A 16,575-nucleotide genomic window follows, 5' to 3' on the forward strand; every position below is an offset into this window, starting at 1 on the left:
AAACGTTTTATCAATAAAAAGACTCGTCAAGATTATGTTACCCTTTTTCTAATACTAAAAAATAACGAGTATAGTGCTTAAAGGAATATTTTCGTCTAAAACCCAGGGTAATTCATCAGGTGCCACAGCCTCAAAAATAGTGGATTGTACACAAGCGCGATAAAACGATCCATTTATCCGAACGTTCATATGGCCCCCCGAAGCCAGTACGGCAATCAACATGGTAAGTAGGGCTTGCACTATCCGGTAACTTTTTATTATCCGGATATTTCGGATATTTGAAATCTCAGTATCCGGATATCCGTTATTTTGAATAATTTGAATACTTTCCAAATATTTAAAAAAACGCTTAAAACAATTTTAAATTTGTTTCATCACACGAATCGTGTTAATTAACTTAATCACTGATTGTCTTATACGCACGTAAAAATCATTAATTTGTCACTTTAATGAGTGAAATAACTTAAAAAACAGTTTATAACTTCTTTGTCTCCTGCTTGTTGTTATTTTGCCTTACGGACCAAGAGCCCACGACAGCCAGACCTTCGTATATTTTAAAGGCTGAAAGTTTTTTTTTATGCAAGGTGTTAATTTTTAATATAACTGAAAACCGGAAAGCACTTTGCTCAGAAATACTCAGAATCGAGAGTAGATTCGATTCATCATGTCAGCCGAAAGACGTCCACTGCTGGACTTAGGCCTCGCCCAAGGCTCTCCACTCAGACCAGTCTTGTGCTTTCCGCATCCAACGCAATTCAGCGATCTTAACCAGGTCGTCGCTCCATCTTATTGGAGGCCTACCGACGGCTCGTCTCCCGCTCCGCGGACGACATTCGAGAACCTTCTAACCCCATGGCCATCAGTCCTGCGAGCACGCTCACTGCCACTTCAGTTTCGCAATTCTTCGGGCTATTTCGGTAACCTTAGTTCTACTGCGGATATCATCATTTCTGACTCTATCCCGTAGAGAAACCCCGAGCATAGACCTCTCCATAGCCCTTTGAGTGACTTTGAGCTTCCTAATGAGGCCCATCGTTGGCGCCACGTCTCAGATCCGTATGTCATCACTGGCAACACACACTGGTCAAAGACTTTTGACTTCAAACACTGCGGTAATTTGGCCGAAAAGACGCTGCAAAGCTTCCCGAATGCTGCCCAGCCGAGTCGGATTCGACGAGTGATCTCTTTCTCGAAGTTAGACCTACCTAACTGATCGTTTGTCCAGGTATACATAGTCGTCAACAACTTCGAGCGCAGAGCCTCCGACTATTACGGGAGCTGGCACAACATTAGCATGACTTTCGTCTTGTCCATGTTTATTTTTAAGCTAACTCGGTCGGAAATAACTCTGCTGAGGTCAGCGAGCATAGCACTGAGGTCCTCCATAGTCTCAGCCATGACTACAATATCGTCGGCGAATCGAAGGTGAGTGAAGTACTCCCCATTATTGTTAATGCCTTGTCCTTTCCAGTCCAAACCTTAAAATCATCTTCCAATCCAGCGGTGAACAGTTTCGGAGAGATCACATCTCCTTGTCTGACTCCCCGCTGCAAAGGAATAGGCTTAGTGCTCTGGTCCTGTAGTCGGACTATAACGAAGGATTATAACGATACTATAACGAAGATCTGGCTCTTGCGGGCTCTTGCTCTATTATAAGAATAAATAACACAATACAATACAAAGCTTATTGTATTGAACACCAAAAAACATTCATTATAAAATGAAATCAGAACATAAAAGGTAGGGTAGGAGACGAGAAAACAGGGAGTCTTATCGCTAAAAAGCGATCTCTTCTTCTACCTTCTTATTCGACCTGACGATGTTATTAACATAGAATCAAGAAAAAAGGTGATCAAAGCAGATGTGTGTAATGTAAGGTAAAAAATATATTGAAGATTGAAAAAATACATAAATAATAATAATATTAATAAAATAAACACATACATTACTTACATACACATTTACCAAAAATTCATCATCGCCACTACCATACCAAACAAGATGTTAAGAATGAACCTAACTAATAAGTATTGCATGTTAACCTTCCTAATGCAAAAATAAATGTATCTGTGTGTATGCATACACTACACTAACCTCTCACAATGCGCGAGCGCGCGCTTAATATCAGATATTCGAATTATCCATTTATCCGGATAATGAAGAGCTTCCTATCCGGATTTGAAAATGGGCGGATATCCGGATAATATGGATATCCGGTTATCCGGATTGCAAGCCCTAAATGGTAGGTAGACACGTCGAGGGAAATTGGTTTAGAGGCTCGAGTTTTAAATTAAAATTAAATATCAACAGTGGAATATGTTATTTAGTATCGTTGATTTATTAATACATAGAAAATTACGGTGGTAAAGGATCTGTACTTGATGCTTATTTCGCTAAAATCTAACCCTTAAAGTCCCCATTACATGTTCCAGGCAAAGCATTTGTGGAGAGTTCAAAGCTGAAGAGGCATCAGCTGGTACATACAGGGGAGAAACCCTTCCAGTGCACCTTCGAAGGCTGCGGGAAGCGGTTCTCGCTGGACTTTAACTTAAGGTTAGCATCAGCATGGAATATTGCCACTTGGGGTCGATGGGGCCTTATCGAGGTTATTGTATTGTGACAGAATTTACGCAAGTATGCCAAAGGGTCAATCAACTTTTTAGTGTAGCTTATTCATGGTAAGGTCTCCTGTGTTACTTATTAAAGTATCATTTTATGGGGTACAAATCCATTAAAAGTTAGGAGTTAGGAGGCAATGAGGGCTACCGTTTTCGCGCTCACCAGTTGACGCCACTGTAGACAAAGGTCCTGCCTGAAGTATAGTGGTTAGTTTGTTATTACGGGCGTGAAAACAAAACTTACATTTAAATCATATTTAACCTTAAAACCGTGCCATAAAAATATCGAACATGCCACAGTGTTGCGTAGTCCCGTTTTGTATGGAAAATAGGGTGGACAAAGGTTTCCCAAAGACTAAAACTGACTCAAAACACAGACATTCATTGCCCCGTAACTTATATTTGCCATAATTAATTTCAGGTATTGCAAAATATTCACAAAATTATAAATAAACCCGCGTAACTCACCTAAAACAGTGACGTTTGACATTTCGGAGACTCTCTCTCGCTACACTAACGCCTCTAGCGGCGAATTCATACACCCTCATTTCTTCATGCCAATAGTCCTAACTTTTAGTGGATTTGTACTTATAATATTGCAACCATTCAAAGTCAAAAGTCAAAGTCAAAATATCTTTATTCAATTTAGGCTACAACAAGCACTTATGAATGTCAAAAAAAATCCACCACCGGTTCGGAAAAACCTCTGCTGAGAAGAATCCGGCAAGAAACTCAACGAGGTATATATAGTTTTTTTAAACAGATTTACAATATTATTAAATGACATGTATACATCACAAGTATTTAACACAACTTTATTTTTAATACAGTAGGTTCGCTATTTGAAGGGATCGCTAATGCGGATCGGAATTATTTCAAATATCCCCTGTCCATGATATAATCATTAACTTTATAATACGCCTTTGATATTAATGTCTTCTTGACAATAGATCTGAATTTTTGTATCCGTTTCATTTATAATATTTTTTTGGAATTTTATTATAGAAACGTATGCAATTTCCCAGAAAAGACTTTTTGGTTTTAGCCAGTCTGTAAGATGGAACTTTAAGCTTCCCTGTGTTTCTAGTAGCCTTTGGCTTATCGACGTTAGTGGGGAAATCACATATGTTCTTCCTAACATACATGATTATTTCAAAAACATAAAGCGACGGCAGGGTTAGGATATCTGTTTCCTTAAAAAAGATCTTAAAGATTCACGCGTCTTCAAATTATAAATTGCTCTAATTGCTCTCTTTTGTAAGATAAAAATTGACTCAATGTCTGCAGCAGATCCCCATAAAATAAGGCCGTACGAAATAATGCTGTTAAAGTAAGCAAAATACACCAGCCGTGCCGTCGCCACATCGGTTAGCTGCCGTATTTTCCAAACTGCAAAAGCAGCAGAGCTCAATCTACCCGCGATTGCTGTGACGTGAGGTCCCCACTGTAGTTTAGAATCGAGCGTTATTCCTAAAAATACTGTTGATTTTACAAATTCAATAGTTTGACCATTTAACTTTATATTAGAAACTGAATTCGAGCTAGATGAATTTATCAACGAGAATTTAATACATTTAGTTTTCTTAGGATTTAGTAACAAATTATTGGCAGCAAACCATGCGGATATCACGGACAGGGTTTCATTGGGCTCAATGAAGTCGTATCTTTTCTACTAACCTTGAATAGTAAAGACGTGTCGTCAGCAAACATAACTATACCCGACTTTTGGCTTACCATATAAGTAAGGTCATTTACATAAATAAGATACAGGAATGGGGCAAGAATGGATCCTTGAGGCACTCCCATTTCGACCACAGATCCCTCCGATACCGTTCCGTTAATCCCTTTGCTTTCTTTGTGTGAGGTAAGATTTAATGAGTTCTAAAGCGAGGCCACGAATGCCATAAAAATTTAACTTACAAATTAAAGTATCATGATCCACACAATCAAAAGCTTTCGAAAGGTCGCAGAATACACCTATAGCGTCATGTGATTCCTCCCAAGCTTGCAATATGAATTAACTAAACTATGACCCGCGTCTGTAGTAGACCATTAATCATATATCGTTTGAAAAACGAGGGTCACCGACATAGCCAAGCAGATTATTTCGATAAAGTGGCGATGGGCAGGCCATATAGCACGGAGAACAGATGAACTTTGGGGCCGAAAAGTTCTCGAATGAAGACTGCGGATCGGCAAGTGCAGGACGTCCATCGACATGTAGGACGTCCATCGAGGAGATGGACGGATAAACTTGTTAAAACAGCGTGTCCACCATTAATGTGCGAGGATATGTTACGAGGGATGTGTACTTTATGAACCAATAGAAACTCTTCATTTACCTCGCCTTGCTCCGCTCAGCTGTTTCCACCAGAGATGTACTGTGCGAGGATGTGTAAATAAGGCGTTTCTATTGGTTAATGAAAAACATATTTCTCGCACATCTCTTTTTTTTTATTCGACTGGATGGAAAACGAGCAAGTGGGTATCCTGATGGTAAGAGATCACTACCGCCCATAAACATCTGCAACACTAGGGGTATTGCAGATGCGTTGCCAACCTAGAGGCCTATATAATATGGGATACCTCAAGTGCCAGTAATTTCACCGGCTGACTCTCCACGCCGAAACACAACAGGGCAAGCACTGCTGCTTCACGGCAGGATTAGCGAGCAAAATCTGTGGTGGAAACGTTGCTTAAAGCCGCGAGTTCACTGTGGATGCAGGCCGCTGCCAACCAAAGGGAGGTCTTTGGCCAACAGTGGACGTCCTACGGCTGAGATGATGATGATAATTTGTTTACTTTACAGAACACACGTGCGGATCCACACCGGCGACCGTCCGTACGTCTGTCCGTTCGACGGTTGCAACAAAAAGTTCGCGCAGAGCACCAATCTCAAGTCGCACATATTAACACACGCGAAAGCCAAGTAAGTATGAAAAAATATTTTTTTGAGCGGTTCAATGGTGTGTGAAGTTCCCAATGCGCAATAGAGCCGCGTGGGAACTACAACTCAAATCTCTAGTTGTGAAAGGAGATTTTCTAAGACCAGCAGTGAAAGTACAGAAATACTGCATTATTCGTTATCATTATCATCCCAGCCTGTTTATATAGGTATACGTCCTACTGCTGGGCACAGGCCTCCTCTCAGAATGAGAGAACTCTGGCCGTAGTCCCCACGGGGGCGCAGCGTGGATTAACTTTACACACACTGTTGAATTTCTTCACAGATATGTGCATGTTTTCTCACACTGTAAAACTCGTAGTAACTTTTAAATTGAAAAATTACATATTTAAAAGTACATATTAGCTGTTGCCCGCGACTCCGTCCGCGTAGAATTCGTGCATAGCGGAACGTTGCCGGAGCCGGGTGCGATCCACTAAGCTCTTACGGTAGGCATAGCGCACAACCCACAGCAGTCACAAATACGTGTCACTGGCATAGGACTAAGAACTAAAAAGTCACAGACGTGTCACTGAGGCCGAACGTGTTAATCTTCAACCATTTTTTTACAGGTCAAGAAACTCCTTATCCCGCAACGGTGGCAATTCGTACGAATCCGCCCGGACGACGCCACAGTTCGTCCAGCTAGAAATGTCGCCGGACGACTCCAACCCACAGCTAATCTTCTACACGCACGAGTGAAGCGAGAGCTCCACTGTGATAGTGACACGCTTGTGATAGTGCAAAGACAAGACTGTTGTACAGTGAAGTTATATTTTGTGGAAACGTGGGACTTGAGTTAACCAAAGTGAATGTTGCTTTCGTTTCTGAACTCTTTATTTTAGTGGTGTTTGAGGTCCTGGGAATTAGAGACTGGAATAGGATGCCTGAAATTTACTGAGGACTTTTTTTTGCTAATACATGGTTGGGAATACTTGTAGAAAAGAATTATGCAAAATGTTTACCGACGTACTTGATATGCAAATGGCGAGGTGCGCGTTCTAAGGGCCTACGCTGGCTGACGTGGTTTGCACGGAGATTGTGGACGTGTTGAGGTACAGCATGAGCAGCGTTAACTGCGCGCGTCGCGTGCGGCTGGTTGTGCAAGCAACCGCGCCAGCTAGCGAAGGCCCTAAGGGGGAGGCCTTTGTTCAGCAGGGGACGTCTTCCGGCTGATAATGATGAGATATTTTTGACGTCTTGGTAACATATGTTTATGAGTTCGAGGTCAACGTACAGTCAACTATACTGTGTATTGACATATTGACATAAATCTATCTTTGTAATTTCAAAAATTGTCTCTAGTTGTAGGATCTCGAATGTTCTTCACATAATTATGAAAATGGTTTCGTCTTAGTTTCCAATTTTATTAATGGCTTATACAGAAATACGCAGTGCCCTTTAACAATAGGAAGCAGAGAAACTCCTATGTGTTGTCATGTAGTGTCAATAGAAATCTGGTACCTGCAATACATAAGACTCATTGCATTTCTTTCCAATGCATCATATTGCAAGCAGTGATATTTTATTCGGATAAATTCACGAAAAATACAATACAATACAATACAAATCATAAAAAAAAATTATTCCACAAGGTAAATAAATTATAATTATTAAATTGTTCCATGAATGATTTATTTCAATAAGAATAATATCATTTGATTATTTTATTTGTCATTCAGGAATAATGTGATTGATTATTCTTATTTGTTATTCGTCATTGGAATAAATTTTGCCAATCTCTAAATGTCACATACAGGTATGAACGTCATTCATTATCATTGATAATTATCAGTAATTAATTATTATCAAGATAATTATCCAGTGCCATCCTGTTTTTAGTAATCTTTCGACTAAACTGAATGCGATTGCGTATTTCTGCATAAGTCAGTGAATTAGTGAGTAATTCTTATGAACTGCCTGAAATTACGCTTGATAATGAAATGGGGTGGCCATCATAAGTCAAAGGTAAGGGAAACGGGTCCGGCGCCTGGCAAAGTTTGTATCTGGCCTGTTTCCATTGCCCTTCTAAAATTGAAATTAAAACCTATTCACAGTTAAAATTGGATGCTGTACATTTTCTATGGGAAATGTAAATAAGGGCGGATCCAGGGGGTGTCATGGAGATCATTTAACCCCCCCTAAGCCAAGCCTTATACTACGAAGTGCGAAATTCTTATGTTATTTAATACGAGAGTGAGAGGGATAGTACGATAAGAACTTCGAAATTCGTAGTATGCCCCCAACCACATGGGCCACAAATTGCCCCGCTAAGGGATTTGAATTTGCCCGTCAACGCGTTGATCAGCCAGCGGACTAATAGCATAACTAATTTTTGTAGTTAGGTATCTGAGTGTTTAGTGGCCCAGCGCCACCTTAGACTGAAAAAAAATTGCCCGTCTTGAAAATCTATTTAGCAGCCTTGGTCTAAGACAACAATAGATATTTTTGTAAACTTAAGCGAAGCCTTGATTTTGTTATCATATGTTTACTTGCGAAATAATAACTAGACCCCCCACCCCCCCCCCTGGCTGTAAAGCTGCTGGGTCCGCCCTTGAAAACATTTAGAGAAAATCTACGATTAAAATCTTTAATAGACGTCTCTAAGTGTGGCAGTTAACCTTTTGAACGCCACGGTCGGCCACAGACGACAAAAAAAAACTGAAAATCGTTCCATAGGCAAAATGGCGCCTATGGCACGATTTTCAGCTGACGTGTTTTGCCGACTGCGGCGTTCAAAATGTTGCCACATGATTACAAATTGTATGAATGGGCTTATTCTTCACAATACTACTTTAAAAAAATTCATGATCCAAGTGTATGGCCACCCGAAATATGTATATTTTGTACTATAGATATGCCAAAAATAAGGGAGTGTTTGTAATATAGACGTAAAATTATTTTATTTACGGAATACATACTGAGGCAATTAGTTGAGGTGCAACATATATTTTTAATCTATTTGTGAAAACTAAAGTCAGTAATGAGTAATGACAGTGACCAATATGTGAAGGCTATGGGGTTGGTTTTGAACACATATATCTATCGCACAGATTTAGCTGTTTTAGAAAGGATGGATACCATTCGTAGTAAAACGTGGGTTCTTATTCGTAATGTTCTTTAGGTCTCATTTAGATTTATTTAAGCTTCAAACAACGAATGTTAACCCGCCAAATGATCTATTGTACAAAATAGTGGACATACTATCTATCTAAGCTAGGGTTGCCAAACGTCAGTCTGATATATAAGCATTTTAAACGGGTCTCGCGAGGTGAGGGAGAAAGGTTATTAATCATTGAAATATTGAACAATATCCGCAAGATCTCGTCTTGCATATTCTTTCTTTCAGACATAGCGGCAAAAAATGTTGCATTGACTTGAAATTTGGTATGCCTTGAGTTTTGGTGACAATGCAGGTAAAGTCAACAAAAATACAGTCGACAGAAAAAAGCTTGTATTAAAAATGAAATTTTATGGTTAGGTTATTAAACATCAGCTGTCCAGGTGGTCATAAACATTTTAACACCCACGCGATTCCCTGCATGTTGTTCAAATATTAATGAATCAACAATGATTTATTATAACCAATTGCCTCAGTATGCCTTCAACAAAACACATGTGGTCTACTAACAATGTGCAATATCTTGCATCTCGAAGTTTAGTTTTATAGCTATAGGAATTCGAAATTATTTCACATAATGACTTTGACGTGCTAAGTTCCGTAGGGATACAGAAGCGGTCGACTTATGTTAGTAGTTTTATGACGATCCCTGTGAGAATCGCTTAGGCTAGTAAAACCCATTTTCCAAAAATGCAATCCTAGCAAATTATCCAATTAGGACACTTTCTAAATGAAGATAATAATTAAATAAATATCATGGGACATTGTTGACACCAATTGCCTAGTCCGAACTAAGCAAAGCTTGTACTACGGATACTAGGCAACGGATAAACATACTTATATGGATAAATACATATTAAATATCCAAGACCCGAGAACAAACATTCGTATTATTCATACAAATATCTGCCCCGGCCGGGAATCGAACCCGGGACCTCAAGCTTTGTAGTCAGGTTCTAACCACTTGGCTATCCGGTCTATGGCTATAAATATCTATACAGATGTAGTCCATAATGGTCTTCCATCGTAATTTGTCGGAAAAGTTGGTATTTCTCGCGCTCTCTGATTTAGCTTCAGTATACCCATCGTACAGTTTTGACATTTGACACTAAGGGGCTGTTTCACCATCCATTGATTAATCTGAACTGACGGTTTAATGTGATGCCGTCTCCGTCTATTCAAACAAAACAAATAGAGACGGCATCACATTTAACCGTCAGTTAAGACTATTCAATGGATGGTGAAACAGCCCCTTAATAATAGTTTTATATTAATGGACATGAAATTTCACTTTTTTTAAGTCCAAATTTTGCCAGCGTCAAGGTTGACGCTACAAATGATAGAATTCGAGTTTTTTTTAAACATCAGTCATTTAATACAGTAATTGATTGACAGTTTGGGTGCCGGCGTATTCCGATTGAGATCCGACTTTTTCCGATAGATATATATTATTCACTATATCTGTACAGCCATGGCGTCTAACGTCTTTGCAGGCAAAGTCATGGGCAAGAGTTGTATGAGAGCAAGTTTCACAGGGATCACCGTAAAATGATATTTTTACCTACTTTATTTGTCCACATGTGTACATTTAAATAGTTGTCGAGAGGCGTTCAGCCTTTAAGCTAAGATTTTGTAATATGACTGATTGTATATAGGACGATACGTTTGTGTTGCGGTCCAAAATATTAGGAACTCATTGCTGTGTTTTGAAAACTTCCCGCTGTCTCTAATTTATAAATATGATTGCTTATTATATCATCTACATACATGTCCATCGTACACTCATATCGTCTACGAACACTAGCAACTAGCTATTGCTAGTGCCGTTCGGAATTCGAAACAAAGATCGATTTTCTTATGTTTCAGCCAGTGGTAACGTCAATTGAACACGCTTGTAGAAGTTTACGTAGAACTTTATTTCAGTTCATTGAGCTGATGTTTGTGCGTTAAAGACGTGCCATCGTTTTGAATTAAAATTGTCTAACGCGCTGTCGTTCGTTCGCAGTCGCAATCACGGTCTCTTTCTTTTCTCGTCTTATACCGTGGGACAGAAAGAAATGGTGAAAGAAAACGATTGTGTTAGACAAACAAGACCTCTCAATAGGGAATATTACGCAAATCTCTGCGCAGGGGGCGACACTAGCACAAACCGTAAACAAACCGCCATGACAACGTCAGTTCTGTTTATAGTTTGTGGCCGTGACGGATCAGGACATATTTATTTGTAACAAAATAATATGATATATTGTATTTATATGGATATTAACGATAGATCTATATTTCCAAAAAAAAAATATTGACACAATATTCCCACGGACATATTTTAAACATTCAAAAACTGTTTACGGTTTGTGCTAGTGCTGCATTCTGACGGCAGAACATTGTAGTAATATTCCCTATTTGAGCATATTTGAGAAGGCATTTGACGTTTGTTGACAACAAACGTTGATAAAAACAAACGAATGATATGTTAAACAGGAACTGAAAGTTGTTTGTTTTTAGCATTGTTTGTCTGTTTTGTGGAATGGAATTTATAATGTACCTTTTTTAATTTAACTGTTCTCAACAAGCAATGAGGAATGAACGAGAATAAATTGTAAATATTTATATAAATGTTGAGTTTTCTTTTTTATATTGTTCAACCTGTATCAAACCTGGAAGACTGAGTTGGGCTCGGAGTACTTTTTTTTGGTAATTTTCGGACACGTGTGCTTTCAGACATAGACCAAGCTACATGTTTATTAGACCCTAGAAACCCTAATATAGCAAATTTCCAGTTGAATATTCATTTTTACTCTAAGGCATTCACTGCGACCGACGCACATGTGTGTTCAAAATGTATGAATAATTATGACAGCGGCACTGGGCGAAGAGAACCACAAATAAACTTGCAAAGTATTTTATTAACCCGTCACGCGCCCAAGACTACATTAGTCCCTAACTATTTTGTGCGGGAAATGCCCTATAGAGACTAGACTACCAGTAGTCTCTAGGACATTTCCCGCAAAAATTTAGGGACTAACGTAGTCTCTAGGACGCGTGACGGGTTAATAAATTTCATAGAAGAGGCGGTTCATTTCATGACATTTTACAAATTAAGATGGCTTGCTAATTTTGGAGGTTGGATACCTATTTGTTTCTTTGAAATTTACTAGCGACATCTGTAGAAGATAAAAAAAACAACATAAGTTGTATTTCATCTACTCGCCAAAAGATAGCGCTGTTAGACTGCTTCGACTGAAATTCTTCGTATCTGAACTAAATTTACATTTGAAAAACGCCTTTGATATTGACGTTTGTTTGACAACTAGCTCTTAGTGACGTGTAAAGTGTATTCGTCGGCCCCACACAACTTTCTTATTTTTCAAAAGAAAAAGCTCAAAATGAGCTTCAAAGGCGATAAAAAAGAAGAAGAAGACGGGAGCAGTAACCCGTACGCGAACTTGGACAAGACCATTGTCTTACAAGAGTCCAGATACTTCAATGAAAGTTCGGTCCATCCGCGAAAATGTACGCATATTTTGACGAAAATCCTCTATCTGCTCAATCAGGGCGAGAAATTTACCACCCAAGAGGCTACCGACGCGTTTTTCGCTACCACCAAGCTGTTCCAATCGAAAGATGTGATGCTACGTAGGATGGTATACTTGTGTATAAAGGAACTTAGTTGTATGGCACAAGATGTGATTATCGTAACTTCATCTTTGACTAAAGACATGACCGGCAAGGAGGATCTGTACCGAGCGGCGGCTATAAGGGCCCTGTGCAGTATTACCGACAGTACAATGCTTCAAGCGATCGAGAGGTACATGAAGCAGGCCATCGTCGACAAGAACCCGGCTGTCAGTTCCGCGGCGCTGGTTTCTGCTCTTCATTTGTCTTCTAGCGCGCCGGATTTGGTCCGACGTTGGGCTAATGAAGCTCAGGTATGTCATTGCGTAATTATCCCCATAGTTTATCCTCATATGTTTGGTTCGTTGTACTGCAATGCCTCGTAATCAATCACTGTTGCCGAGTGTCTGACTAAAGACAAAATTTTATAGGAGAGCTTTAAAATTTAGTGAGAGTTTATATATACGAGAAATCTCAGTTGCTAGTTGTTGTTGCTTATGTGGCATTAGACATAGTTAGTTATTGTTGGTGATACTGCAATACCGCATAACTAGCATTTTCCATAAGGTCTAATTCTCACTACAAACCATTACAAACACTAGACTGTGGGAGTTGACGAGCCAGAAGCCAATTGATAAGGAGATCCTATTGAGGAAGTGGCGCTGGATCGGACATGTGTTGCGGAGACATCTCGCCAAGCAAGCGCTGAGTGGCAAGCTGCTGTAGTAGGAGCCAGGCCGACCCGAATCACCTGGAGACAGTTGGTTGAGAAGGAGATCTCCCTAATACCAGTGGCGAGACTAGAAGCACAGCAGGACCGTGATGCATGGAAGTCCCTACTGCGAGCCCTATGTCCCTGCTGAGGGACTACAGGAATTCATCATCATCATCATCTAATTTTCACTGTCAGAACAGTACAATGTCAGTACTGTTAGTGCAGTGAAAATTACACCTTATGGAAAAAGCTAGTTAAGCGGTATTGCAGTATCACCAAAGTTATGCAGCATTGCAGTAATTGAGGGCAACCCTCAAATTTTTATAGCACACCTATAGCGATTTTGGCAAGACGTAGGTACCAGTAGGTTAATAATATAACTATGCTGTTTGTTGTTGTGAGATGCACTTTGGCTACAAATCACTAAAAATAATTTAAAATATTTTTTTACAAAAAATGGAAACAACTGAAAAAAAACCTTGAAAATAATTTTCTACTACTTTGAAGTTGGTGCCTCAGCACAAGCGAGAAGGAGTGGTTGAAGCCCAATATATAGTATGTAGGTGAGGTAGACGACTATAGTTCCACTCCTACTGGCTCGTGCTGAGGCACCCACTTCAGACCGGAAGAAAATAATTTTGAAGGTTTTTGTAATTTTTTTTTATGGTTTTCGGACATATAAGCAAAGAAAAGAAACACAAAATTAACACTTGTGTTGAATTTGAAATTCAAATATAATTTTTAGTTAATGGTCTATGTGACATTTAACTTTTGCGCTGGTTTTTCCAGCTGTATATATCAGTTCTATCTAAATAAAAATGTTTCCCACAAGAAAAACTAAGGTAATGATCGATAAAACTAAAAAAAAAATAATAATAATCACATTTTTTAGTCAGATTTTTTGATTAAATTTTTTTTTAAAAAGTTTTTTTAACCCTGCGCATAGTAGTCCATGCCGTAACATAAATAAGTATCCACTTTTCTATGTAAGGAACTAGTGTGAAAAGCTGAATACATAAATTAGGGTACTTAACAACTGTACTGTTATTTTAAAAAAAAAATTAATCATATATTTTACGAGGCTACTACACCAAATGTGATTAATTGATTTGTACATTATAAAGTATTGCAGGGACTTAAAAAGTTACAAGGTGTCCAAGAATGATTGAAATGATTTCCAGCATTATAATACTAACTAGAACCTTCTTCTTTTCAGGAGGCTATAAGTTCTGACAGCGCCATGGTGTCCTACCACGCTTTAGGAGTGGTTGCAGGCTCCCGTAGAAATGACAAGCTATCCACTGTCAAGCTTGTTACCCGTCTAGCCAGGGCTCCACTGAAGTCCCCACATGCCCTATGTCTCCTCATACGCTTAGCCGCTCAATTGGTAGAAGACGACGAGTCGGATGCCTCTCAACCGTACATAGAGTTCATTGAATGCTGTCTACGACACAAGTCGGAGATGGTTATATATGAAGCAGCACATGCTATAGTAAATCTAAGAAAGACAGCGAGAGATTTAGCACCAGCTGTGTCAGTGTTACAACTGTTCTGCGGGTCTTCAAAAGCATCTTTAAGACTCGCAGGCGCTAGAACGCTAGCTAGATTAACTGCTAAACATCCTACAGCAGTTGCTGCGTGTGCTGTTGATTTGGAAAATCTAATTTCTGATTCGAACCGTTCTGTAGCAACTTTAGCTGTGACGACTTTACTTGCCACTGGGGCTGAGAGTTCTGTTGACAGGCTCATGAAGCAAATATCGGGCTTTGTCTCCGAAATTTCGGATGAATTTAAGATAGTCGTTGTTAGAGCGATCAGGCGTCTTTGCACTAAATTTCCCAGGAAACATCAGGCGTTGGCCGCGTTTTTGGCTGCTATGTTAAGAGACGAAGGTGGTTTGGAATATAAGGCGGCCATCGCAGATGCTATTATCGCTTTGGTTGAAGAAAACCCTGATGCGAAAGAGATGGGGCTAGCTCATTTGTGCGAGTTTATTGAGGATTGTGAGCACACGGCATTGGCTGTTCGTATTTTGCATCTGCTCGGCCGTGAAGGGCCTAAATCGCGTCACCCTTCACGATACATCCGGTTTATATACAACAGAGTTATATTAGAGTCTGGGCCGGTCCGGGCGGCGGCGGTCTCCGCTGTAGCACAGTTTGGGGCGCAGAGGCCAGAGCTCTTGCCAAATATAAGGGTTCTACTGTCCCGATGCCAAATGGATGACGACGACGAAGTCAGAGACCGGGCTATATACTTCTCGGCTATTTTAGATACAGGAGACGAGCAGTTGATCAATGATTACATAGTGAACGTTCCGAAACCAAACCCTGTCTTGCTTGAAAAGGCTCTGCGTGACCATTTGGCTACCAGACCTGAAGAGCCATTTGACATCATGGCGGTACCTTCGGAAGAAGAGCCAAAGGAACATAAAGAAGCTGTGGTCGAAATAGAAGTCCGGAAACCAGTGCAGGTTTCCATTGAGGAGCTTTACTCTGAACAACTCTCAAAGCTTCCTGGTATAGAACGTCTTGGGCCTATATTTAAAACGACCGCTCCAGTCGACCTAACTGAAGCCGAAACAGAATACAGAGTGCGTCTTCTAAAGCACGTATTTGCGCGACATGTCATCCTACAATTCGAATGTGTGAACACACTGAACGATCAGCTTCTCGAACACGTCCATGTACGGCTGGAAACGCCGCCTGAATACGAAATCCGTGCTATAATACCAGCACCGAAGCTCGAATACGACAAGCCAGGCAGTGTCTTCTTAATCCTGGACTATCCTAGTGCCTTTGTCGACAGTTTAGGCGTTTTTGGCGCTACCCTCGAGTTCACCGTGCATGATTGTGACCCAAACACTGGAGCTCCTGATTCCAGCGAGGGTTACGCCGATTCTTATCCATTAGAAGAATTCGGAATGGGTTGCGGGGATCAGATCAGAGCTAGAGCAGTTACGGAGGATTGGGAGCCGCTTTGGGAAAGGGCAGCCAATGCGCCAGAAGCGAGTGACACTTTTGGGTTGTCGCAGAATAATATCAATGACGCAGCGGCGGCGGTTTGTGAGCATTTAGGTCTCCCCAAGTCGGCTATATCGGGGGATGCTGTGAAAGAGATTAGAGCGCAGGGGATATTTAGAGGTGGGGCGCCAGTGCTGGTTAGGGCGAGGTTGGTCGCCGGTGGCAGCGGGGAGGCGGTCACTATGAAGCTGGCTGCGAGGTCGCCGAGAGAGGATGTCGCTCAGCTACTCTTAGCTGCTATTTAAGGTGGGACTTAAGCAAAATTTAGATTAAGTTTTTGTCACTCAGATTCGACACTCTTCGCAAATCAAAGCGTTTTAAAACCAATTCCGATTGATTTGGCTTGGTATATCAACATTTAAGCCGAAACAATAGAACATTTGGCTATGCTAATATTTTTATTCTGCATTACATGCCATAAAAAGATGTTAAACCGTATAATTTTTAATATATTATGTAATCATTAGTATTTTATTTACAAATAAAACGATACCAATATAAATGATTTGTTTTAATCAACTCAATATAAACAAGATTTAGAC

General features: G+C 40.1%; 2 protein-coding genes across 10 annotated transcripts in view; both read left to right on the forward strand.

The window, feature by feature from the left end:
- Nucleotides 1–11,104, forward strand: part of LOC141443777 (uncharacterized) — a 32,857-nt gene extending 21,753 nt beyond the window's left edge. For all 9 annotated transcript variants that reach the window (XM_074109130.1, XM_074109134.1, XM_074109128.1 and 6 more), the window contains exons 10-12: nt 2,433–2,553; nt 5,428–5,547; nt 6,135–11,104. In XM_074109130.1, the coding sequence (XP_073965231.1) occupies nt 2,433–2,553; nt 5,428–5,547; nt 6,135–6,264 (371 nt within the window). In that variant the 3' untranslated portion in view covers nt 6,265–11,104. The remainder of the gene's footprint in view (nt 1–2,432; nt 2,554–5,427; nt 5,548–6,134) is intronic.
- Nucleotides 11,105–11,984: 880 nt separating this feature from the next.
- Nucleotides 11,985–16,535, forward strand: LOC141443664 (coatomer subunit gamma-2-like). Its single transcript, XM_074109003.1, has 2 exons — nt 11,985–12,609; nt 14,227–16,535. The coding sequence occupies exons 1-2, from the start codon at nt 12,067–12,069 to the stop codon at nt 16,276–16,278; spliced, it is 2,595 nt and encodes an 864-aa protein (XP_073965104.1). The 5' UTR covers nt 11,985–12,066; the 3' UTR covers nt 16,279–16,535.
- Nucleotides 16,536–16,575: the final 40 nt, after the last annotated feature.

Source organism: Choristoneura fumiferana, chromosome 28, assembly GCF_025370935.1.
Source record: "Choristoneura fumiferana chromosome 28, NRCan_CFum_1, whole genome shotgun sequence".
NCBI lineage: Eukaryota > Metazoa > Arthropoda > Insecta > Lepidoptera > Tortricidae > Choristoneura > Choristoneura fumiferana.